Source organism: Myotis myotis, unplaced genomic scaffold (assembly GCF_014108235.1).
Source record: "Myotis myotis isolate mMyoMyo1 unplaced genomic scaffold, mMyoMyo1.p scaffold_m19_p_5, whole genome shotgun sequence".
Taxonomy (NCBI): domain Eukaryota; kingdom Metazoa; phylum Chordata; class Mammalia; order Chiroptera; family Vespertilionidae; genus Myotis; species Myotis myotis.
The window spans coordinates 33,657,889-33,684,222 of NW_023416357.1; the positions used below are offsets into that span (position 1 = coordinate 33,657,889).

The 26,334-nt window shown below is 43.3% G+C and overlaps 1 protein-coding gene across 3 annotated transcripts in view; it reads left to right on the forward strand.

Annotated features, from left to right (window-relative positions):
• Positions 1-245: 245 nt before the first annotated feature.
• The window catches only part of LOC118656813 (regulator of G protein signaling 7 binding protein), a 93,303-nt gene continuing 67,214 nt past the window's right edge, over positions 246-26,334 (forward strand). For 2 of the 3 annotated variants that reach the window (XM_036310485.1, XM_036310487.1), the window contains exons 1-2: positions 246-1,057; positions 1,971-2,137. In XM_036310485.1, the coding sequence (XP_036166378.1) occupies positions 893-1,057; positions 1,971-2,137 (332 nt within the window). In that variant the 5' untranslated portion in view covers positions 246-892. Of the gene's footprint in view, positions 1,058-1,970; positions 2,138-26,334 lie in introns of those variants that run through there. The other variant, XM_036310486.1, reaches the window with a different exon arrangement.

The window sequence follows — 26,334 nt, forward strand, 5'->3', positions numbered from 1 at the left end:
TTTGGCCCTCAGGCAGCCTCAGCTAGTGAGGCCTCAAGCCCACACTAGTTGATTTGAAATCCCTGTTTAGGTCCCAGCATGTGACAACGTGCTCCACTCTGATGACACGTTTGGTTTCTAATAATAGAGCAGATGAAGTAATATTGCAATTGATGTTCCCGGGGATTTGATTGGATAAGTGCATAAACTGTGGAGGGGGAAGAGGGTTGTGTGGACGGATCACATTCGTATTCCGGCCCTATCAATGTGCGGGGCCGAGAAGGACGTCAGCGGGCCTGTTCCCTGCGTCCGCCAGTCCCGCCACAGATTCACTTGGGATCCTCAAACAGATGAGCTGGTGGAGACAAGGGATCAAGGCGGCCGGTTAGAGCCAATTGCCTGCTTCAGGGACTGCCAGCCCTTCCAGGCCTAGCAACAGGGGAGGGAGGGGTAAGAGGAACCCAGCTTCTCTGCGGGAAGACACTGAAGCCAGAGCGACACCCCCCACCCACCCTCCCCACCTTGCAGCACAAGCTTTGAAAAGCTGCTCCCGCATCTGAATGGAAACTCAGAACCGCCGGGAGGCGCGTTCCTTCTCGCCCAGCCGTGCAACCTATGCCGAGGGGAAGGGGGTGCGAGCCAGCGCCCAGCTCCCGGGACGGGGCCAGCAATGCTGCTGAGCAGAACTTGACTGAGCCTCTTCCTCGCTGCTAGTGGAAGCGATGCTGCAGGGCACAGCCAGCGCTCCCCCGGCTCTCCTTCAAGCTGAAGGTTACCCACCCGCGCAGCCAGCCCCAGCCCTGTGAGTGCCGCGCTTCGGTCCTCGCTCCGGCTGCTCGGCGCAGGGCAACGACTGGGCCGCCCGCGCAGGGGCGCACTGCACCAGAGGCTTCGGCTTGGTGGATGTGTATGCATGAGTTCTGCACCGAATGGGCGCAAAAAGCGCCCCAGCCGGTCCACCCGCTCCTCGATCTTTCAGATCAGCAAGCCCCAGCTGCAGAGCGGGGAGTGGGAACGCAGGGGCAGCGGCTCCGAGAGCGCCAGCAAAACCCAGCGAACCCTGGACGACTGCAAGATGGTAGGTGAAAACTGCGCTTTTTTTTTTTTTTTTAGAAGAGATGGGGGAATCGTGTCTGTGTGTGTTAATCGTTTGCTTGAGTACCCGCCACTCCCCCACCCTCAGGCCTCCATGCCGATCACGTGCACATGCACTATTTTTAAATCTGAAGTCCCCTAGATCCGGGGTGACACCCAGGTGGTGATGGCCCCTCCAAGAAGTGCCAGGGCAAGAGTCTTGCGGTCATGCCTCTTCCCCTCCGAGAGTGGTGGAAGTGAAGACGCTGTGAAAGGGCTTGCTCCCCAGGGAGGGAAAGGACAGGGCGGTGGAGGGGCTGCTTTGTGGGGAGACAGCGAACAAACCCAAACGGAGTGCCCGGGGGCCTTGCCGAGGGGCCAGGAGGGGACGAGCGGTCCCGTCAGAGGCTGTGCCCCGTTTTCCCATCAGGCTCTGGAGCCTGAGCAGTTCAGTGGTCCCGCAGGAGGTGGATGGTGTGCCTCTTACCACCTCTCTGGCCTTTATCAACTTCAAATTCATACCCTTGCTGTAATCCACGGAGCATTCTGGAGGAGAGCGCCCAGCCTCGCAGTCTAACAGGCTGAGAGTGGCAATGGCAGTGCTCAACTATGCTACCTTCAGAAACTGAGTCTGAATGGGCGGGGGCCAATAGGTCCGGAAGCAGAGCCTCCACCACCGGACTTCCCCATAAAAAAATAAACACTTGCCCAAGACAAAGAGAATGTACCATCTTTGTGTTTTAATCTTTAAATAATTTGTAGGCTTTTAAACCAGAGAGATTGGGCAGTATGTGTGTGGGGGTGGGGGGGGGGGGGCTAGGGGGGAAGGCTCCAGGGTCGGTGAAACCCGTTTATGTACACCAAAATAGGAAATTTTCTGATAAGTGTTTCTTGAAAGAAACTCACTTCTTTTCCAGCTTGTCCAAGAGTTCAACACGCAAGTGGCCCTGTACCGAGAGTTGGTCATTTCTATCGGGGACGTCTCGGTCAGTTGCCCCTCACTCCGGGCGGAAATGCACAAGACAAGAACCAAAGGCTGTGAAATGGCCCGTCAGGCGCACCAAAAACTTGCTGCCATCTCAGGGTAGGAGACTTGGCATTATGTGGTAATTCATATAGAGGATGCATGCACATTGGCATACTTACGGTGGCCAAGGGCTCAGAGATGAACTCTGCAAATTTGGGGTTTTAGATAATCACCCTGAGATCGGGATTCTCTAAACGAACTATAGTCCAAATAATAATCAAAGGAAGTATAATCATCAAGATTATTTTGTCATCTGTTGCTAAACATCTGCACAAAGACCTGTGCAGTAGAGAAAATCTTTGCTAAGTCCCAGGTACGCTAAACTATTTATACCATGACATAAATTCCTATGATACCATTTAAAATAAAATCCCTAAAATAAAGTCGTGGATCTAATTTACTCTCTTCACTGTAGAATACAAAAGGAAAGGTAACTTATGCCTTTGGTGGCATTGTAATTGACATATAGCATTATATTAGTTTCAGATATATAACAATGATTTGATATTAGTAACTGTGAAATCATTACTACAATAAGTCGACTTTAACACTGTCACCATACAAAGTTAATTTTTTTTCTTGTGATGAGAATGTTTAAGATTTACTCTAACTTTCAAATATGCAATACAATGTTATTAATTATGGTTGTCATACTGTACATCTGAAAGGGAAGTTTTAACATAAGAAAACTTTTTAAAGATTGGGATAATTCACAAATCTAACTAAACCTAAGTTGCTTATGCCCCCCAATTATTTTTACGTATTTGTATCACATTTTTGGATTCCCACGCTTATTTTAGGTGATAATATAGTGAGTAAAAACTCTTTTGGGACTCTATCCACTTCTTCCTGATCTCTCAACATGGGGCAAATAGTGATGGATTTTATTAACAGTTCCTATTTCCACATAAGGAAATATAGAAAGGAAAGAATTTTTATACAAATATATTAATTGTTTGGTTCAGCTTGGATATAGCCTTTTATCTGTTTATCTGTGTGGATGTGGCTTTATCAGAATGCACATGCAAATTAGATCACTTGATAATGTTGCAGAATGATCACTTATAGGAATTATATCTAATTTTCCTTGAAAGAATCATTCTTTGCCATTTTTAATGCCAATATTGTGCATAGTGACTATGATTGAGATATAAAGATTAGAAAGCCATATGTCGCCTCTCTTAATTACTAGTTTGCATTTGATACATTTAAAAACAAGCATTTTCTATCATGAAAATAGATAGAAAATCTATTACATGAATAATAGAGTATACCAATCTACTTGAAGTGAAAGAAATAAAATGTTACAAACCTGTTTTATTCAGTAAAAGTATAGAGAAGCCTTCTCCTTTTCTGTTTTAACTGTTATACTGTACTTAGCAGGAAGTGAATCTGGGAGTGAATCGAGACAGTGGGAGGAAATTAAGTGTCTCAGAAATTGGGGAAAGAAATGCAACTGTGATACATACCAGACAAGAATGGTTTTCCCTCATTTTTAATCGATAGAGAACTAATGATTCAGAAGTAAAAACAGGTTTAGAACAGATCTTTTTATACTCAGGGCTAAGGAGTAGCATCTTTGTAAACTTTTTGCCCAAGAGTGTATCATGGGGTTATATCAGGATTCCTTTTAGTTGGAACTCAAATTGATAACATGTTCTCATCAGAGAAGGTGGACTGGTTCAATTTAGTTTATTTTGTTATATATGAAATTCAGGTTCTCCTAAGGTTTAGAAAAGGAAGATCCTGAAACGAATGGCTAAAAGTGGCGTTTTGAGGATTTGAGATGGATTTTATTTACTCAGGTTTGTAGCCCTTTGCTCCTTGCTTACATGTTACCTGAGGGTTGATGTTACAGGGGCAGTTTTATAAGAATATGCTGTTCTTAGAGCCTTACCAAGGTCAGGCCAACTCTATAAAATATTCTAAAAAATTTGAAATGTTTTTCTCCTTAAAATAATAATTAAATACAGTTTAACCTTCTTTTTAAAAAATGACAGCAATCTAATTGAAGGAAATCCCTTTAGCTCCTCACCATCTGGGCTCCTTTAATGAAGGAAGTAATTCCCTGAGCGAATTCCATTCCTCAAGCTGCTAGTTATGTGGGCTCTCATTTCAAACTTGATGTGAAGCCTGGAAGGAGGCTATAGGATTCATTTTATATTAATTTTATGGAGCAGGTTGGGTAAGTAAAGCAAAGGTTTTTGGGGAACTGTAGAGAGGAAGTCTGGATTTTTTGAGAGCCCATTATTTGCTGGCACACCCCAGCTAACTCATGGAGGGATTATTATCTTTATCCTACACATCGGTCTCAAAGAGGTTAAGGAACTTGCCTAATGGCCACATGCCTAAGAAGTGGCACACCTTTGCTCCAGCCCTATGTTTGCATGCTTCTGAAATCCACTCTTTCCTCTACATAATGCTGCCGTTCAAAAAAGTGGTAAAAAGGAACGAAGCGCTGAGACATGCTAATATATGGATGAACCTCAGAAAGAAATGTATGCTAAATGAAAGAAGCCAGTCACAAAATACCACATATTATATGATTCCATTTATATGAGGCACTCAGGGAAAGCAAATCTGTCAGAAACAGAAGTAGATTAGTGGTTGCCTAGGGCTGGGGGTGGGAACAGGGAGTGACTGCAAATGAGCTTGAGGGATCTTTTGGGGGATGGAAATGTTCCAAATTGAATTATGGTAATGATTATGCAACTGTGTATTTACTAAAAATCACTAAATTGCACGCTTAAATGCATGAATTTTAAGGTATGTAAAGTATACCTTAATGTGTGTTTTTTTTTAAAGATGTGATCACCATCACCACGATTAACATTTGCCTTTCCTTGGCTTTATTCTTCGCTACATATGTAGTTTTTAGTGAAAGGTATATGAGCTATGAGAGATGGGGGAAAAGAAAAGTTGGCTCTCCAAGCATTCATCAAGATGCCGGCCTGAGAGCTAACATCTAAGCACCAGTGTTTGCTCTGTGTAGGGATTACAAGTGAGGGAAAGGAGTACATGAATTCACTCATTTCTTACCAACAAAGACCAGTCCCTTCCTGTCTATCACCTGATTTGGGCCAGAGGAGAGAGACAAGATTGAAGGAGGACAGGGTTAAAAAAAAAAAAAAAAAAAAAAGCATGAAGCAAGATAAATAGAAAGAGAGAAAAAAAGCAATGCATTTGATTTAAACAAACTACAAATGCTTCATCCCTCTTAGTCCTGACCCATTGAAAACCCCTAGGACTGGTGACCATGAAAGAAGAAAACTCAGATTGTATTTCTCACTAACTGGCATGAGTATGAAAACCACGGAAACACACACAACTGAAACACTTCTTCACAGACCCATTGCAAGTATCAAGTCCCCAGGTTACCCACGCTTGTATTTGTGTCTAGATCTGCAGAAGTTTGGGTATTTGTGTCTAGATCCGTCAGAAGCCTTTTCTTTCAAAGGCATCTGACGTTTTCTGGACTGAGGCATCCAGGTGAATCAGAAGTCTCCTCGGACTGGCTTGATTTACTGCAGTTATTGTACCTTTGCAAAGCTGATCCTCTCCCAGGTACTGAAGCTAAGAGGGGCCTTAACAATTAATTGGCAAAAATGATCCCACACTCTTTTAGCAGCAGAATCCCCCCTTCAGTCGTAACGTGGAAAGCCAGAATTATAAGGCCAACGTGATGCTGCACTGCTGTGTGAGTGAGTGTGTGTGTGAGTATATGTGTATTAGTGCCTGTCTGGGCCCTGTCTCCTTGGACTTCCTTTCCCAAATGACTTCTGAGACACCTTCAAAGAATCCCTGGGGCTCCATGGCACAGAGAGAACTAATTTAGCACCATTACCTTGTTTTATATTTGAGGAGTCAGATTTAGAGGAATGAAGTGACTTTAGAGGCAACGTGGTCAAGTAGACATGAGGATTTTGCATTCAGGCAGACCTGGGCAACATAATATCTTTTGTGACCTTGATGGAATTTTCCTCAACTCTAAATCTCACTTCGCTCTCTGTAAACCAGGTGTCATGCTCACTCATGTGGTTGAGAGGATTAAGGGAGCCGGTACGCGGTGCCCAACCTGTCCATGGCACTCCGCCAGTCCCAGGCTGCTCTGAGACTGGAACCCAGGTCTCTCACTCCCTGCTCTAGTGCCTGTTCCATCAACCACATCACTTCCTGAGAAGGAAGAGAGAGGAGCACAGCGCACCAGCCAGGAGTGACCTGGAGGAGCCAATCTCCTCCAGCAAACCCAAGCGCTTGTGCTATGGCTGGTGAGCTGGTGGCTTGGATTCCTTTTCCTGCACTGCTTCTGTGATGGCTACTGCACTGTACTTTCTCCACTGCCTTCTGCTTGTGTCTGCTGATGAGAGTGAACAGTGAAGTTGAAGTCTGATAATGTGAGAGGCAGTACATTGTGTGATGGGAAAGAGCACTGACCCTAAACCAGAGCAGACCTGGTTAAAATTAGGGACATAGACCTACTGATATGCAAGTTGCTTCACAGAGTGGTAATTGGTAACCTGGTACCTTGGCTAAGTACATAGACTTCAGAGCTAACCTGCTGGTGTCCACATTTTAGCTGCACCATTTACAAATAGTGTGATCGTGGACAAAGATATTGTTTCTCCTTGCCTCAGTTTTCTAGTCAGCAAAATGGGCTTAATAAGTAACAGGACCAAAGCGTATGGTATTATGATGATTAAATTAACATCCATCAAGCACTTAAAAGACAGTAAATGCTATTATTAAGTGTCAGTGTAATTATGAATACGATTTAAAATTTAAGTGGTCAAGATGCATTTATATAAAAGTATATTTATCCATCAAATATTTTTCAAATAAATACTTGTATTTATGTCTAGATCTGCAGAAGTTTGGGTATTTGTGTCAGAATAAATTTTTGCTTACCTTAGTTTCTTACATTGTCTTCTGACAAATTTTCCAAGTTGATATTTTCCAGATGGTTATCAAAAGGCCTCTTCTTTAAAATCTTAAAAATAATATGGAGATGTGAGGGTTCAAAAGTACTTAAGTTTAGAAATATTTTCTTTGTATAAATTGGCCTAGAGGCTTCATACATCATGTAATATTTATAAAATCTATTCACCTCCTTCTAGTATGGCTGCATGTCACTGGACACGTCTGTTAAGCTTTGTACATCTCAGTGAGAGGGTTGAACTTGAATGACTTGTGAGTCTTGTGGCTCCAGCGTTCTAAGTTAATTCATGTAGAATCACATTTGTTTACAGAACAGAGCTATGAAAACATGAGCACTATGGAGGAAGTTTGAAGACGGAATGCCAGAAATAATTTGTCAAGCTGTGAACATAGTATGATCACAGAAAGAATCTTAATTTCCTAATGGCTTTCTGGAACAATAGAACGAATATCCTAGAGACCCAGGCCCACAAACTTCAGGTTTTTTCCCTCCAGCAGTTATTTTCCTGGCCGGCCATGCCTATGTTCCCCTACTTTTCAACATCTCTCTTCTCATTCTTTCTTCTGTTTTATTTATTGGAGGGGGTCTGTTTTAGTTTTATTGGATTCCTACTTGACTTTTCTGCTCTATTTTTTCCAGGCCCACTTCTGGCTGGTTCTTGTCCATTCCCTATTCTGTTTCCTGGGAAGTTAGGAGGCCGGAAAAGGAGAATAGAGCCCTGGCCAGTCAGTAATGCTCCCTTTCGACATGTGGGCTGAGACAGTGGCCGGCGTGTGGGCTGGTGGAGTACGCAGAAGTGCTCGGTGCCATGGAGGCAGCTCGCTCAGCTTTCCTTGCTCCACATGCTGGAGGAGGCCTGGGGTGTTAGTAACAGAGGCCTGGTTGGCAGGCATGCCAAGCCACCCACTCTGTCCTTTAGCTCCCCTTCCTATTACAGGTGTTTTTGCTTTCAAATGTTTAACTCTCATTGATCAAACAGTGAAAGGTGAGTTCCATCTGCACCAGCAGAACATGCTGACCATCAGCCATAATGCCGGGAGACAATTCTGTATCAGTTTGCCAGAGCTGCAGTCACAGAATATCACAAACTGGGCTTACCCAGCAGAAATGTCTGGTACCTCAGTTCTGGAGGCTAAAGATCCAAGACCAAGGTGTGGGCAGGGCTTGCTCCTTCTGAGGGCTGGGAGGAAGAATCTGTTCCTCTTCTGTGTGTGTGTGTGTGTGTGTGTGTGTGTGTGTGTGTGTCCAAATTTTCTCTTTTTATATGGACACCAGTTATATTGGATTAGAAGCCCACCCCACTGTAGCAGGACCCAATGCTACCTTCGCTTATTACACCTACAATGACCTATTTCCAAATAAGGTCACAGTATGAGGTACTGGGGGTTAGGACTTTAACATATGAATTCGGGGCAGGGAAGGCAGACATAATTCAACCTGTAACAAATTCACGTCTGCAGTAGAATGCACACTTTGGCCTGTTTTGCCCAATGGTGATGGAGCTTTGCCCAGATCTACCTACATACTCTCTCAACACCTTCACACAAAAACTCCCTGTGCCCAGTGTTTTCTCGTTTGCGAGACCGCAGCTCGTATCAGGGGTGGGGGTCGTGACCCTGGAATAGAAGGCTTTCTGTGTGAAATGGATGTGGTCACAAAGGTGCTAAATGCCCACTATGGTTAGCACTTTGCTCTCACCAATGTAATTACTGGTTTCTGAAGGTGGAACCAAGATCCTGCCACAGAAGAGAAGGTGTGGGGAGTGAGAGAGGCACCTGACAGCCCACATTCAGGGCTTCACCTTCTCAGGTGTTTGTGGGAGAACTGAGCAGGTCGTGGTCACCTGGGGGTGCTACTACTGCTACTTAAGGACCATAAGCACACTCTGGAGCCAGCGACAAAGCACGGACTCGCTGGTTAAAGCAGAGTGCTATTATTAGCAACAAAACTGAATGTGACATGGAATCCAGACAAGTGCTCTCTCGTTGCTTGTTGAAGTTTAGCCTTTTCATGTTTTAATAATCTAATGGCTTTCACCTTGTTAGAGCCTTCTTGATAGATTTCCAATTAGAGGGAAAATTAGATTCTAAACCAAACTTTAGGAAAATTTGTCACTTTGCTATTTATACTGTGAAGTCCAAGAGAGCAAGGCTGTGTTCATTCGCATTGGCACCTGGGTGGCAAGCTCGGTGAGGATGTGTCTTGTTTGTTCATTCGGGGGACTTAGTATTTTAAAACCTATTCTTCAAAGAAACTGTGTCTTTGACATAGACTTTAGTAAGAACTGAGAAATTAGATTAGCTTACAGTTTATGACATTTCTACTGCATTTGACTGTTTTTTTTCTGGTTTGTAACTATAGAGTCATTATGTTCATTTTTAAACAGTGGAGGGCTTGAGGAGCTCACTTCAGATGGATTTCTGTGGCATGGGAGCTCATTATTACAACAAATCGGGGGGCAGTGTGTACTACAGAATTACTCATAAAGTAATTATGTCTCATTGAGGTTAGCTGACAAAATATTTCCCTCACCTCTGTCTGCTGGGTGGTGTTATACTGAATAATTAAATAACCATTTTCCATTGAGATTACCTTTTCAATCCATTCTTTAAACTTTTAGCCCTTAAATGTTTAGTTGTGCCTCATCCAAAAGGATAGCTGCATAAATCGTAGCTCCAGAGCGGTAACTGTACCCCCAGTTATTTCATCTGCTCTACAAACATGACTTAAAATAAAAATTAAAAAAAACTCATGGAAAATATTTAATTGCTTGTCTAAATGCATATATATGTAAACAAATGCTAAAATTGGTGAACAGACTCTTGTTGGGATAAAGTGTCTGAGCCTTTAACTAGAAGAGCTGATTAAGCAAATAAAGGCTTTCCATCTAATGGGAAACTCTAGACACCACCAGGTTAGCAAAAATCAGCTTAATCTGCAGCTGTAGATATATAGTGAACTAGTTTAATTGAGTTGGAGTGAAGGAGGGAAATACACTAACCGGAAGAAGCCAAACCCCTAGCACATTCTTAAGTTCCCCTCCCCCCACTCCGTCAGTTACAAAGTCCTGTAGTGTTTTATCTTTTTTAGTGTCTAATGTCTCTCTCCTTCATTCCCATTTCTCTGGTCACTCTCTTAGTTCAGAATCCTGTCCCCTCAGGCCATCAACTATTGTAGTGCCTCCCAGTTGGTCTCTTTAGTGTCATTCTCTCACCTTTTCTTTTCCATTGATTCACTAGATCCAAACTAAACCTTAAATTCTTCTCTGATCTCATCACTTATTTGCTTTAAAATGTCCAAAGATTCCCATTGTCTAAAGCAATGTTTCTTCAAGTGTGATCCCTGGGTTGCTTGTCTCAGAATCACCTGGGGCACCCTCAGACAAAGAAATGAAATCTCTGAGGAGTGAGGCCTGGAAATCCAAATTTTTAACAAGCAACACTCCATCCCCCAGGAGATTCCTGAACATGCTAAAGATGAGGCCTGTAGGCCTGAAGCAGTGATTCTCAACCTGAGCCGCACACTAGAGTCACTTGGGAAGCTTTAAATAATTGCTGATGCCTGAACTCCATCCCTAGAGTTTCTGATTTAAATGATCTGGGATGCACCCTGGGTATCGGGGTATTTTTAAAGCTCCCCAGTGAGCATCTTCATCAAAATGGATTATATTGGGCTTCATTTAACTAAAACTTCAAAAGAGCAGTTGCTCAAAGGCACCAGGGTTATTCTCTCACAGAAGAGCAGCCCTGGAATGGGCAATGCAGAAATTGTCTATCCTCTTTCTGTTGCCCATTCTTAGTTTTCCCCCATCCATCTCACTTTAGGATACAAGATGCTATAGGAGCCCCATCCATCAGCCCAAGTTCCAGACTAGAAGAAAAATGAAGCGCAAAGGCCCCACTTCCCAGCGAGGTCAGCCCTCTTGATGCAGCCCCAAACAAACCTTCCTCCCAAGCTGTGTGGCAGGGTGCCCCTAACCACAGAGAGACTGGGAAAAGCATTCATTATCGTTGCCAAAGGAGGACTTTATTACTAAGGAAAAGGGAGAAGATGGGTACTGAGAAACTACTAACACAGCCTGTCACAGCCCCCAACCTGTATTCCTGGACTTACCTTTTACCACTGAACTTGTAAATTCTTTACCTACTCAAACTGTCTGCTTTTTATTCCTCAAGTGTGTGTAACAGGATGGCCCTACCCTATTAGTCTACAACATCTATGGTTTCTCTCTGTAAAGGCATACTCTTTAGCTATTCAAAGCAATAATTTACTCTCCTTAATGTCAAGGTTGTACTTGCCATCTCATCATAGTCCACCATGCTCCCCACACAGAAAACCATAACAGAGGGTAGGGTCTCAAATGGAATAAGATTGTACTGCTTTTAAATGGACTCGTGAAAAAGATAAGTGGTTTAGAAAACCATGTGGGAGAGCAGGAAGTTAGGGAAGATGCCTTTGAAAGGGTTCGAATAGAATTTTCAGAAGGCCGGATGTGAAATGGGAGAGGGCCTGCAAGGATATAAGGAGTGGCACTCAAGAAATCAATTTTAGAAAATCTACCTGAGATTGACAGGGACTCTCTAACCCATAATTCCATAAATTATAAACCTATTCAACATCTATGACAGTATTTCTATGGGGAAATATATTCATTTCCAACTCTGGAAGTCATCTCCTTTTCTGGGAACCTATTCACAGAACACTCTTCTAGCTGCTAGAAATACAACAGTTCTGAACAAAATAGGCAAGGCTCCTGCACTGATGGTGTAGGACAGTGAGGGCGAACCTTTTGAGCTCGGTGTGTCAGCATTTTGAAAAACCCTAACTTAACCCTGGTGCCGTGTCACATATAGAAATTTTTGATATTTGCAACCATAGTAAAACAAAGATTTATATTTTTGATATTTATTTTATATATTTAAATGCCATTTAACAAAGAAAAATCAACCAAAAAAATGAGTTCGCGTGTCACCTCTGACACACATGTCATAGGTTCGCCATCACTGGTGTAGGAGGATTGAAAATTGCTATCGTCTGAATATTTTGTGTCCCCACCAAATTCATATGTAGAAACCCTAATGCCCAATATGATAATATTGGGAGGTGTGGCCTTTGGGAAGTGCTTAAACCCTGAGGGTGGAGCCCTCATGAATGGGATTAGTGCCCTTACATAAGGGCCTCCAGAGGGCTCTCTGGCCCCTTCCGCCATGTGAGGAAGCAGCAAGAAGGCACCACCTATGAGCCACAAAGAGGGTCCTCACCAAACACAACCATGCTGGTGCCTGATCTTAGATTGCCCAGACTCTGGCTGTGAGCAATCCATTTCCATAATTTACAAGCCACCCACCCAGTGTATGGCATTTTGTTGTAATGCTCAAATGGACTAAGACAAAAAGAAACAAGCCAGAGAGAGAATGTTTCAAATAGTGATAAATGCAGTGAAGACAATTAAAAATAGGATGATATTATTAAAGAATGATGGATGCAGGGCAGGGAGTTATTTTCAGATAGAGTATTCCGAAAGGCCCCTCTGAGAAATGACATTCTAACTTGATGGTCTGAGAGGGAAGCATTTCAGGCACAGGGACTAGCAGGTGTAAAAATCCTAGGATGAACCAACCCTGCCATGTCTGAGGAAAAGAGAAAGACTGGATTACCAGTTTGGAATCATCTTCATCTGCAAGTAACACAGGCCAGATTTTGGTGACTTAATTAAACACATAAGGGTTTATTGTTCTCACATATTTAAAAACCCAGTGTAGGGGACAGCAAGCATTGGTTCATGATTCAAGGATATCAGGACTGAGATTTCTATAGTGCTCCCTGCCTTTTCCTCAAGGCCCCAAGAAATTGTGTCCCTGTGCCAGGCAAGTAGGAAAGACAGAGAGCAAAAGGCAAAGATGTAGCCAATTAAGTGTGCCCCCTTTTAAAAGGGCTTTCTCAGAAGGCATATTTCCATAAACATCTAGTTGGCCAGGGCAGTCATGTGGCTGTGCTGGCTACAGGTTATTTGATCTGATTTACATACATCTCTCTCCAAATTTGCTGTCCAGGGAGAACAAAAATACTTTCGTCTGTAAGCCAAAGTGATGCTTCCTGAGGCATCCTTCGCAAGCCGGGGGAGACAATCAGGGTAGGGTGCTTGGATGGGAGCAGTGGGGAAAAGGGTGCTGGAATGGAGAGAAAGAAGTGCAAGAAGATCCCTCAGCACCTCCCTCTCCTTTCTGCCCATCTCCGTGTTAGTTTGTAGCTCACTCATATATCCATTTAACATTGAACCACCCATTATGGGCCAGACTGCATGCTAGGCTTTGGAAGTATAAAGATAAATAAAACACAGCCCCGGCCCTTGGGGACCATATCACCTAGAATCTGTGTAAGGACAGACCTATAAATAAATCATTGCAAAACAGTGTGGTCCGTGTGGTTATAGAGATACACAGATGACAGCGTAGAGGCATAAAGGAGGCAGCCATCAGCTCCGCTTGAGTGGGTGTAGCCAGGAAAGACACTTCATAAAGGGCATGCAGCCACTTAGACTGGCTCTGAAGAGCAAGTAGCAGTGTCCTTTCCCTTATATTTGTGTGGCCCTGGGCTTCCTACAATGAGTAAACCTCAGGGGACTCTATTTGTCTGCCTTGAACCAAGGGAAACAGAAATAGGAGTTCAAATGTGTGGAGAAGCAACTCATGTGCTGTACCCTTTGAACCTATTACTCCACAAGTAAATGAGTTCATCTGAAATATTCACTTAGAATCCAGTGGGATAATGTGTTCCCAGCGTGCCCCTGTCCTTCTTGGAGGGGCCCCAGGATTGACCAACGTGCTTTCCTTCCCTTCCACTGCCATGGGCTGTTATTTCCACTCAGAGTCTCTCCTCCCCTGGACATACTGCAGGACAAGGGTCTCTTTAGCCGGCAAATAGCTGATTTGAGGGTTTTAAGTTTCCTCAGTTAGAAAGGAAAGAAAGGGAAATAACACAGGATGGCCCCACTGAAGCCGCCCCAGAGAATGTGAACTGATCCTGGCTCTGCATTCCAAACACCTCAAGCACTTCTCTCTGGGCCCCGAAACTTTCAGACTTTCTTCCTCCATATGCCTACTCAAGTTGCTCCATCCTTGACACCTCCTCGTGTGTTTGTCTGAGCCAAGACTAGAGCTGACCACGTTGGGTTAGACATGGCCTCAGGTCTAGGTAGACTGAATTCTGGGTTTCAACACAGACCTGCTTCTCCCCAGGAGAGGACATTTGCAGGGACACTGTCCTCCCAGGGCCACTCCAGGACACCAGTGAGTACTGGGGTGAAAAAAGAAATGGAGGGAAGGGTGAGGAGTGATACTAAGTGTTGGAGGGGCTCAAAGGAAAGACAGCTTCCCACTAGGGAGAGGAGGACATTCAAGAAAGTTACATTGAGGTTGGATGAAAAGAAAGCTTCAGAGGAAATGAGACTGGGAAGAGATTCTCAGACCGATCTCAAAACACCATTTGTTCATATACCCAAAACCCTTGTTAGTAAATCCATAGGAACTCCTGTTCCTCAGCAAATGGAGTTTGAAATCATACCAGGATTCATCTAAATTGCCCCCCTCGTGGGATTTTCAGTCTTTGGCCAAAATTATGGCATGTTAGAGCTTCAGGCTCAGAGTTTTAGACTCTTATTCCCTTTATGGGACTAATTTTGAAGCAGTCCAATTTGGCTTAGAATTCTTATTTCCATTCTTGCCATCTACTCACTGAGCTGAGGAATTATGTAAAGTGTTTTGTTCTGTTTTGTTTTCAGTATCAAGAAACAGATAATTTCTGATTTTTCATCTTTTAATATCATTCCACCACTGTGGAAATGCCTTATTTGTCTTAGAATTAAAGAATAAACCATTCCCTCTCACCTGCACCCAAATATTTCTGAGGATGAAATACATTTTCAGCTACCACATCTGTTCAGACTGAGTGTGGCTTTAAATTATTTCTCTAAAATTTAGTATTAGATTATTATTGTATAGGCACCAGTGTAGCTCTGATGTGGAAATGAGAAATGAGTTCAGATATCTATTTAGGTGTAATCTTTGCAAAAGAAATATCATCAGTATTCATTCTGGGAAAATCGTGCTTCATACTTCAATATTCCAAAGGCATTCTCCCACTTCTGAGAAGGCAATTCTGTGGGATGTGAGGGGAAAAGAGGCAGGAAAGGAGGATGAATCAGCTGGAAAGGAAAAAAGAAATTGGAGAAGGAGGAACTAATTTGTTCTTTGGGAACTATGTTGATTAAGGAGTCAGTACTTCCAAAAGATAAAGGAATGAGTTGAAGGGGAAATAAAGGAGAATGAATCCGTGGGGTTCATGGTTGGAGGCAGTATGTAATTCAAGGCCTCCAAATTCAGGTCCACTGGGGCCCAGGTAGGCGATGTCAAAACAGTGAAGAGGCCCAGGTTGGGCCATGGTGAGCTGGAGAGCACACACCTGCAGATACGAAGCAGGCAGCTGCCACGCAGGTTGCTGATTCCCAGGTGGAAATGTGGGCCAAATGTGCCATATTTTTGCTTTCTTTTTTTCTTCTTAAAGGAATCCATGAATTCATGCGTGTGTGTGAAATATCACAATTTTTAAATGTTGACTGATAGAAAATATTTGCCAACCACAAGGGGACCCCAGCCATTAGTGTCTGCCTCTTTAATGATCATCTGCTTGCTTGTGCTGGATGCTTGCAGATTGTTAGATGTGCACAATAAGAAAAATGCCAGGATGTCTCATCATTTCTGTTTGTATTAGTATCTTTGACCTGTATTACCTTCTTAATTTCTTTGTTGCTTTCAGAATGGCACAGAGAGTGTTAAAATGTCATCACCTGTCACTCATTTTAAAAAAAGAAACACCTACCACATACAGAAAAAGAGGGGAAATATATTCTGACCTTGAATTGTCAGTTAATTAAGGCAAACATATTTAGTGAGCTTTATGAATATATTAAACATTTCTGGAATTAAAACTAAGGCTAGAAATTCCTTCCCAGTATTCGGTGTGTCCCTAGTCCAAACTCAAGATTCAGTGTAGCCCAGTGGATCATCCATTTTTCTCTTGCCCTTCCCCCTGCCTCCCCCTCCCTCCCTCCAACAATTGGAATAATAGCTACTAGGACCCATATGCCTTCCCAGGTGGTCTCATGATGACCCTCATGCTCCCTACCATGGCAAGGATTCCTTGGGCCTATAACTTTAGAGCTAATGGGGGTATTGTATACAATTCCTTGACTTCCCAGAGCCTTAGAAACTCCCAAGAGGTATGCTTACCTTAAACTGAATAAATAGAACTCACTATCACTATGGATAACTAGTGCTTTACAGGATGCAAAGTACAAATATCATGTCACTGAATCCTTTCTATACCATTATGAGCTGGGAATTATTTCCCCCGTTTTATATATGAGGAAACTGAAGTTCTGAGAGGCGAAGTATCTTGACTTCGGCCACATAGCCTGGAAGGGACTAAATTGGAACGAGAAGCTAGGTCTTCTGGTTCCAGGCCACAGCCAGCCCTGTCCACTGCCCCACAGGGACCACTCTCCCCCATCCTCTGTTATTTGCCTTTAAGGAATTTCTATAGAACCAGAGCAGACACCATGCAGATGGACAAGCATCTCCTCTGCTTGTGTTCCCTCCTTTACCATCAGTGCATGTTCTGATGCAGACCTGAGGCTCCAGATCACAGGAGGGACAGCAGGGAGTTCCCAGGAGCAAAGCCCCCAGAAGGAAGAAGGAATCAGCACTTTGCTATAATGTCTACGGGACTGGTGTTCTGGGTATAGCAAGGCCCCTAAACTCTTCCCAGCCCAGGCCCTGGGATGGAACCTGTGTGCATAAACTAAAAACTGAATCACTCAATGCTAGAGCTTTGCAGTCCAATTAACTTTGCTTCCAGATGCTTCTCTAAATAAATGGAAGACAGAGCAAGCTGTCTTTTTCTAATTCTCAGCCTCTGACCTGGAGAAGTGGTGGGTAAGCTCTGTGTTCCCAGCCTCAGGGTACAATTTCCAGCTCCACTGTACCAGGAAGGGGAAATGACAGGATGGCCAAGTTCTAGTCTGACTGGCACCTCTGTGGCTCAGGCCAGCTTACTGTGGCAGTGAGCAACAAGGGACTGTTTAGATACCTACCAGTGTATTGCATAAAGACAGCCCCAGGGTTCTTAGAGATACCTGGGGAGGCTGGCTGCCACCAAGCGGGTGGGGGCTCAGGGCTGAGAGCTGAGGGCTCATGCCAAAGGGCTGTGTAGCTGTGAGTTCAGGTGGTGAGAGGCTCAAGCTGTAGCACCTCATCTGCCCCAGCTCTTCCCCTGGGCCAGTTCTAAAGCAAACATTCAGAACTCTCAATCTGACGGTTACAGTCGAATAAGAACTTTTATTTCAACTTTCAAGAAAAATACCCCATGAAAATTGGCTAAGATGTCACCAGAGTAACATACATGGATGCTGTTAGCACAAGAAAGAATAGTTGTCGGATGGTTCAAGTTCCCTCTTTAACTCATAGTAGTGATGCTAATAGGATCCTAGGAGACCTCTCTGTGTGGTCTTGATTCCAGAAGCCATGGTGCAGAGCAGTGATCCTAACCCTGCGGCACATTTGAACCCTAGAGGAGCTTTGGGAAATACTGATTCTCAGCTCCCCTCCAGGTCCATTAAATCAGAATGTCTGTGTTGAGGCCTAGACATGATTTTTAAAAAATCTCTGTCAGTGATTTAAGACCCTGCAGTAGGGGTTGAGAGCCACTGGTGTAGAAGAAAGAGGCCCACACTGGTAATCAGTTTAAAGTTTTAGCCAGGCTTTCAACTGGGTCATTTTGATCAATTCTCTTCACTACTCTGAGCTGTAGTTTTCACATAATTTCTAAGTTTTCTGTAAGCTGCAATGGTGTATGTACAGTACAGCATCACTTGCAACAGTGAAAGATAAGAAATGTTCTATTTATCCAAATGGGGTTAAACAGATAACAATATTCCCGGGTGCTAGAATACTATGCACACATTTAAAATGACATTAAGTGGGGAAAAAAGCAGATTATAAAACACTTTTACAGTATGACTCCATTTTTTAAAACCAAATGAAGATTATATAACTAGATATAATTGCAAGAATGTACACCAAAATCTTTATAGTTTTTCCTTTCTGAATAAGTGACTTTCATTTTCTTCTTTTTACAGATCTGTTTTCTATATTTTCAGTACCACTTAAATAACCTGTACTAAATATTAAGGGGGAAAAGTCGACTCACACGTCAAGCCTTGACTATCTAGAAAATCTCAAATATAATTATACTTGTGTATGCAGAGTTCTAGGTCTTCTATTCCTTTACCTGCAAAAGCCTGATGCTTTGCTTTTCCTCTAGGTTACTTACAAAATGCGCTACCCTTAGACTTGTTCTTCTTCCTGATTTGGAACTACCGTTCTAAAATATATATATGAAAGTATTTCTCCTGCAGTATTTGTTCTGGGTCCTGGTGGGGCTGCCCCATTTCACTGGTGAGAATAATTAGAGAGGAAACAGAAGTGCGAGGGTCAGGAGGACAGAGAGCCAGGAGAGAAGGCTTTTGATCCGTTTTTCTTCCCCAGAGCATTCTGTCATATTTTTGCCTGGTGTGGTGGTGGTTATGAAGATAAAATGAGAGGCAGCAGTGAAAAGACGTAGCACACATTTAGGCACACATTTAGGAACAAATGTTGGTTCCTTTGTGCATGCCTCTGAAGGGAATAACTTAGCTACTTACCGAATGTGGGACCTCAGAGCGTTCTCATCCCCAGCAAGCTTCAGTTTCCACTCCTGAAAAGTAAGGATAATAATAGTGTTAACCTCACTGGATTGCTGTGATGTGAAGTAGGTAAAGCATTAAGCAAACATCAAATACATCCATGATGAATACATTCAGCTGTTATTATTACACCTTATTCAAGTATTCCTTAACCAAAATACCTCACAATATTGATAAGACTTTCATTGTAATCCAGAAAAGGAGAATTGTTAAAGCTTATGGCTTTAACAGTTTGGGGTAGGAATAATAAAAAAAGATTGGAAGATTATATTTTGATTAGAAATGTATTTTTTGTCATCTCAGTCCTAAAAAAGAAGAGTATTATTTCAAGTGCTGAATCCTCTGCGGTTTGACACCAAGAATAGAGTATTTCATTTCAGAAAGAATGCCTTAGAGAGATGATGAGCCACTGATAAAGGCGGTTACACTAGAAAGTGACTGAGTTTAAGGCAAGTATTTTTCTGTTATAAAAGTGATTAGAGCCGAAACTGGTTTGGCTCAGTGGATAGAGCATTGGCCTGCGGACTGAAAGGTCCCAGGTTCGATTCCGGTCAAGGGCATGTACCTGGGTTGTGGGCACATCCCCACTGGGAGATGTGCAGGAGGCGGCTGATCGATGTTTCTCTCTCATCGATGTTTCTGACTCTCTATCTCTCTCCCTTCCTCTCTGTGAAAAATCAATAAAATATATTTTAAAAAAAAGTGATTAGAACTTTAAAAACATTTTCAAAGCAACACAGCATATACACATAATATAATGAATGTATCTTGACTTTTCTTGTCAAGGTTAAGATTCAAAAGAACCAGGACTAGGTAGAGAAATGTGGGGTTGTGGGGGGGGGGGGACTTTATCAATTCACAAGCTTTGTTGAAATAGAGTATAAGAACAACATTGATCAGTGGTCCCCAATTTGTGATGCCCATTGGAATCACCCGGGGAGCTTCAGAAAGTACTAGTGCCTTGGTCCTGCTCTTGGAGGCTCTGATTGACGTGGTAAGGGTGTGGCCTGGGCACCAGAATTTATTAACTATGCTAGGTGATTCAGCTGCATAGACAAATTTGAGAACTACTGGCATAGACAAAGGATCCACCTGAGCAAACGTGCCCAACCCTGGGCCTCCCTTCCTCTTTGCTCAAAGGGATGTTCCCAGGGTGTGGCAATGAAGAGTAGCCCCCACATGGGACTCTCTCTCCTTCTCCCCCTTTTTCCTGCCCTCTGCTGAAGAGCTACACCAACTACCCCCAGAAATTTATGTTACATCATCTAAGACCAATGACCAGATGTCAGACTTAGCCCTTGCTGTGCCAGCCCGATGCCACCTCCCCTTGTCTGCATCCCCACCTCAGTTTCCACAGCCTTCCTCCAGTGGTGCCTGCGTCACATGACCAGAAAACGTCCATTTACGTCCACTAAGAGCTTCCTTGGGTAGGACCTCACTTTATACTAAATGACGTCGGTAAACCAGAAAAACATGTTTTAACCACTAATTTTAGTTAGAAGCCAAAGTTCTTCGATGGTGGCCTCAAAGGACCTGGTGATCAATAAGCAAATGAGCTGTGGTTTGAGCTCTGCTCATTGTGTGTGTGTGTGTGTGTGTGTGTGTGTGTAAGAGAAACAGGTTCTGAATGGAGAACAAGGAAGTTATCTACTCATCTTTTCAACATAGTTTAAGTTTTCTACTGCTTACATTGGAATAAGGTATTTTTTAAAACTAGAATTTGAAGTCACCTCCCAGGCTAGATCCAAAAAAGAAAAACAGGAGATACACTATAACAAATGTGGATTATGTGCAAAATGAGATTACACAGAGGAGATTTTGTTGGCCTGGAATAATAAAAATAGATTTAAGATTTAAAAGTGCCTTCATGATAAAAAATAATCTCATATTGTCCATAAAACATATGTACCTCTGTGATATTTTTATTCGTGTCCTGTAAGTGAAGAAATGGAGGTTCGTAGAGATTAACTGTCTTGCCCAATGTCACATAGTCAGTAAATGGTAGGGTCAGTATTTGATTCAAAGGCCACTAGACGACTTGCACTGTGCCAGGACTGAAAGAATACAGATAGTGTCTGCAGATAGCTTAACTTTATTAGATAAATAAATTTATCTTCATTTTATTCATTATTGCCAGGAATAGGCTTATCTCTGTTACTGATCAGTAATTGAGGAGATGTACTAGTATTAATTACATTGGTTTTTTTTTTTTGTTCTTGTTTTTGTAAGCAAGAGTAGCTAGCTCTAAATATCTTAAACAAATAGGAGGAGTTATTGGAAGGTTATGGGGGGGAGGGACAGATCATACAATCAAATGGGGAAATTTGAGGGAGGGCTTAGAAAACTGACATGAACCAAGAAGACCATATAGACTGCATAGCAGAAACAGGCTAGCTTAGACCTTGCTCTAGCCAATGCTGATGGACGCTGCTGCCCAAACCAGTCCTAGCCGTCCCTTCCTCTTAGATCACACCCTGCGGCTTCAAGCGCTGGTAGGAATGCCCAGTTGGTCCCTAAGCATCCTGTCTGCAGGCAGGGGAGGGAGGCTCTCTTCCCTTCACAGAGTGGAAAGCAGGACACTGTGACTCCTCAGTGCCACCGAAGTGGGGACTGTCCCAACAGAGAGAAGGGTTGAATATGGGCTGGCCAAAGAAATGACAACTGTCCCCCACAGAACAGCACTAGTTTTAAAAAAATCTCTCTTTTTCCTGCAGTCTTAGAAAATCTTATAAGGGAGCTTCCTAAAGAAAATCACAAGCTACTGTAAAAACAAGAACATCTTTATTCTTTTAACTTTAAAAATCTGTTTAATCACTCAAAGTCATTGGCGACATCAGACAATTTGCACATGGAGTAAACTTGTGCAGCTGGGGAGTTTGTTAGGCGGTCTGTGGGGCATACTCCCTCTGGTTAGCTTTCTAACCCAGCTGCAGTGCATGCAGAAGTCCCCGTGCAGTAGCGTTAGAGCGGCGCTCAGCCAGAGTCTGGAAATACCCTCCTCGCTCGGCCCTTAACTCAGCTGACATTTATAACACACTTTTCTATGTACCAAGCACTGAGGTTTTTTGGTACCTGGTTCTGGGAATACAAAGATAAAACATTCATAGGTCCTGGAAGCAAATCTAGTTTATGCATATGTGTGTTGGGTGTGTCCTTGCATGTATGATTTTGAATGTGTGTAGGTTGCAATGCAAGAATTACAGAGAACCCAATTTTCAAATCACCTAGGGCAGTGGTCGGCAAACTCATTAGTCAACAGAGCCAAATATCAACAGTACAACAATTGAAATTCCTCTTGAGAGCCAAATTTTTTAAACTTAAACTATATAGGTAGGTACATTGTTATTAACTTAATTAGGGTACTCCTAAGGCTTAGGAAGAGCCACACTCAAGGGGCCAAAGAGCCGCATGTGGCTCAAGAGCCACGGTTTGCCGACCACGGACCTAGGGGATTTTGGTAGTTTATAGAATCCCTTTATCAATAACACTGAGTACCAGAGAGACTAATATGTTGAGGCAGCATTAAATTTTTTCATCATCTTTAAAGTTCACCTCCTGCTCCATTTTTTTATGTCCTCTTTGCTACATGCAAACACACACAACTAAAAAATAAAAACTCCTTATTGGTAGGTAAGTACTATTTTTAGAGAAAAATCTCAGGTCTTGAAAGATTTTGTTTCATAAATATTTCCGGCATGCTTACTGTCTTTCAAAAAAATAAAGAGGAGAGGACTCACCAAAGACACATTTATACTTAAAGTCAGGCTAATTCAGGTGATAAAACCTGAGCCAGAGCCATTTATACAAGAGCCGAACAATGACTTAATGTTATCATTGTTTAAATCTTTTTCCAGACAACGCAAACACCACCACAATTTGCTGTAATATCCTCTTTCCTGAAGTTGTACCGGGCTTGTATCCGCTCAGTGTCTGTTTTCATAAACCAAAACAGAAGGAGCTGCCCGGAACAATGAGGCTTCATCTGCAAAAGCTTTACAAAGATGGGCTTTAGAAAGAGCCTTTACTCTCAGGAGAAATTGTGTAAATACCTCTTCAAGTGTCAAAATATTAACCCTTTGTTTCTGGAAGTTAAATGATGGAGCATCGATGTTTGCTTTTCTAGGCATTTAGAAGGCCATTTCCATTTAAAAACAATATGTCTAGCGATCTAGTCTCCCACTTCACAGAGAAAATGAAAGCATCAGTCTGCTCAAATACCTCTGTGAAGAATGAAAGTTTCTCCAAGTTCCTCATCCCTGGGGGCCTCCTCTTACCTTTAGTCCCCATCAGATCTTCTCTGGGGAGCCTAGAGCTCTCCAGGTCCCCACACCCCCTTGCCAGGCCATTCTGCTCTGGCAAGTGTGGGGAGCAGGGGGCCTTGTCTGCTGTTGGGTCAGCCCGTGCTGCAGCCTGAATCACTGATGTTACCAGACTGCTCCCTTCAGCACTGCTCTTGCTTCTTGAGACTCTGGAACTTCCTCAGAGCTTCATTGCCTACACAGGCTGATTGAAATCTGGTCTGCCTCCCTTGTGCCTTCACTTCCCAGAGCACTGCTAACTTAAACCTCTGTTACCCGGTCATCTTCCCTGCTGACCAGCCAGCCCCTGGCTGGCTGCCCAGAGAACTCTTCCATAGTGGTATATGGTCCATGTGATAACCATACCACTTTCCTGATTGGGCCCACATGTAGCCTCTTGGTTTCTGTTCTCTTGAGTGGAACATCCCCCCACCCCACCCCCTCCACACACCTACATTCAATTCTCTTCTCATTGCTCTGAAACCTCATCAACCTTTTGTTGCTTTAGAGAGGCTGATGTGGATGATGATACTGAAACTCAGCCAGGATGAATAGGCCTTTCTATCACCGGTTGTACTAATGAATGAGAAGCTATGGAAACCTCTAATACTAGGTTCTAAAGCAATGGCTCTATTGTCCAGATTTCATGGGCTTTGGAAAGCATACTTCATGAGGTCCACGAATATCCCCTAGAACAGGTGTTCTCAACTGTGGCTGCATATTAGAAATACCTGGGAAGCATTTACAGCTTGTGATGCTCAGGCCAGAGCCCACATCAATTACATCAGCACCCCTGGAGTGGACCCACGCTCCCCAGGTGATTCCAAAATTAAGAACCACTGCCTTTGCCCCGCTAGCATGGCTCAGTGGTTGAGTGTTGACCTATGAACCAGGAGATTGTGGTTCAATTCCCAGTCAGGGCACATGCCCAGGTTGCAGGCTCAATCCCCAGTGCGGGGCGTGCAGGAGGCAGCCAATCAATGATTCTCTCTCCCTCACCCTTCCTAAAAAATAAAATAAAATAAAAGAACCACTGCCCTGGAAAATAGCAGGATTGGAAATTAAACATAAAGATCAACACCTGATATGTTTTCTTCCCTATGAACTTGATTACCTAGAGGAGACCTGGATTTAAGAACAATTTCACACACATTCAAAGCTTTATGCTTCTTTGTACTTAGACACATTGAAGTAACACTGTATTATCAGTAGAGGTTGGAGGTTACTTCAGTCTTTTTTCCTCATGGCTATTTCTGAGCTACAGTTACTCTTTCAACAAAGATTTATGGAGCACCAGCCATGTACCAGATACAGGGTACCCCAGAAACTAAAGCAGGTGTGACATGCCCTCATGGAATTTATATTTTTAGAAAACATATATGATAACATAAACAAGATAATTACAAAAGTGGTATGTGTACAAAGACAATAATGTATGAAAGGATAATGTGACAGCAAGTATGTCCCATCCAGGGGCAGGGAAAGGGCAGCTATCTAAGGAAGTATTTAGATTAGGTGTCCAAAGACATTGTTTCTGAGGGGTGAAATATGAGATATTTGAGTTATAACCAGAATGGTTAAAGGAGCTGGTCATGTGAAGATCTGGGGCAGAGCATTTCAGGCAGAAGGGGAGCAAGTGCCAAGGCCCTGAGGCAGGAACAGAATTGGCGAGTTCCAAAACCTGCCAGATCGTAGTGCAGTGAGAGGGTGGGGGAGCAGGACAAGACAAGGTCAAGGATGGGGTTAAGTGGTTCTTAACTCTAGAATCACCTGCCCTTGTTAGGTCACAGAGAAGAGTAGATTTGATTTTTTTAAAAATGCAGTTAAAAAGCAATTGGAGGATGAGGTTTGTGATTGTAAAATGTGTGAGGGAAAGAGGGAGCTCAGTTGCTGGGGTGATAGTGGCTTATTTTAGAGGTATTGTTTTAGAGGTAAGGCCAGAAGGACCTCCAGATGGATGGAGGGTTGGAGGGGGTGGGGTGAGAGAATGAGGGGAAGGGAAGAATCAAACAGGAATCCTTCACTTTTGGCCTGAGCAACTGACTGGATGTCGGTGCCACACAACGGAGCAGGAAGGTCTGGGGGAGGCGCACTGTGAGGGATGAGAGAGCAAAAACCCAAAGCTCGGTTGGCACATCATAACTTTGAAATTCCTTTAGGCATCCATTAATGCCCATTAGAAGAGTGGTTCTCAGCCGTGGCTGCACATTAGAATCACCTGGGAATCTTTTTAAAATCCCGATTTTAAATCCAGAAGCCCAGAAATCAGGATTTTAAAAGGATTCCCAGGTGATTCTCATGTGCAGCCACGGTTGAGAACCACTGCATTAGAAGCTAATGTCCATTAGGGCAAGTCTGGAGCTCAGAGGAAAGGTCAGGGCAGTAAATTTAAATTTGGAAGTCATGGGTATGGAGGTGGTATTTAAACTTTGGGCCTGGGTGAGTTCACGTAGGGAGATGATGTAGATAGAAAACAGAATACAGTGAAGGACTGAGCACTAAGGTACTCTGAAAGTTTTGCAAGAAAAAGAGAGCAGTAAAGGAGATGGAGGAGAGGCCAGGGACCTGGGGTTATAGGGCTCTGGGAGTCAAGAGAAAAGGTGTCTCAAGGTGGAGGGTGTGATAGTTGTGCCAAGTGCTGCTGATGTATGAGAGGACGACAGGGGACTCCATGGATTTTGTGGGAGACAGGTTTTTGGTGACTCTGACACAAGCAGTGGGGTCAGGAGTTCAGACTAGAAAGTCAAGGAGACAATGAGAGGTGAGGAAGTGGAGACTGTGGCTATTGACTTGAGTACAAGAAGTTTTGCTGCGCCCATTCTTGAGTGAGATCTTTGGACAGGCTCATGGCAATGTACACATTTCTCTTGTCAAGGGCACAAGTGGATGCATTAGATGCCTGATCCCAGGTGAACGTCATATATTCAGAGAATCCCCTGGTTGGAATAATGGCCTTCAGAAACCTGCATCAGTGCTTGGGGTGGAACTGGTTCTGTGCTCACCCTATGCAATAACTTCTCAAAAGATGCTTCTTACCAGGCCTGCCTCTCCAGCTAACCATCATAACAAAAGAGCAAAATATATGGTTAGCTTCAAAGCTGTAAATAAAGATGGGTCATTAAATGACAGGAAAGGCTACCTGACATAGAGAGACTTGATATTAAAGAGGATAATAAGGCTTCCTCACATTCCTATCTCCACTTAAAACTCGAATAAATTC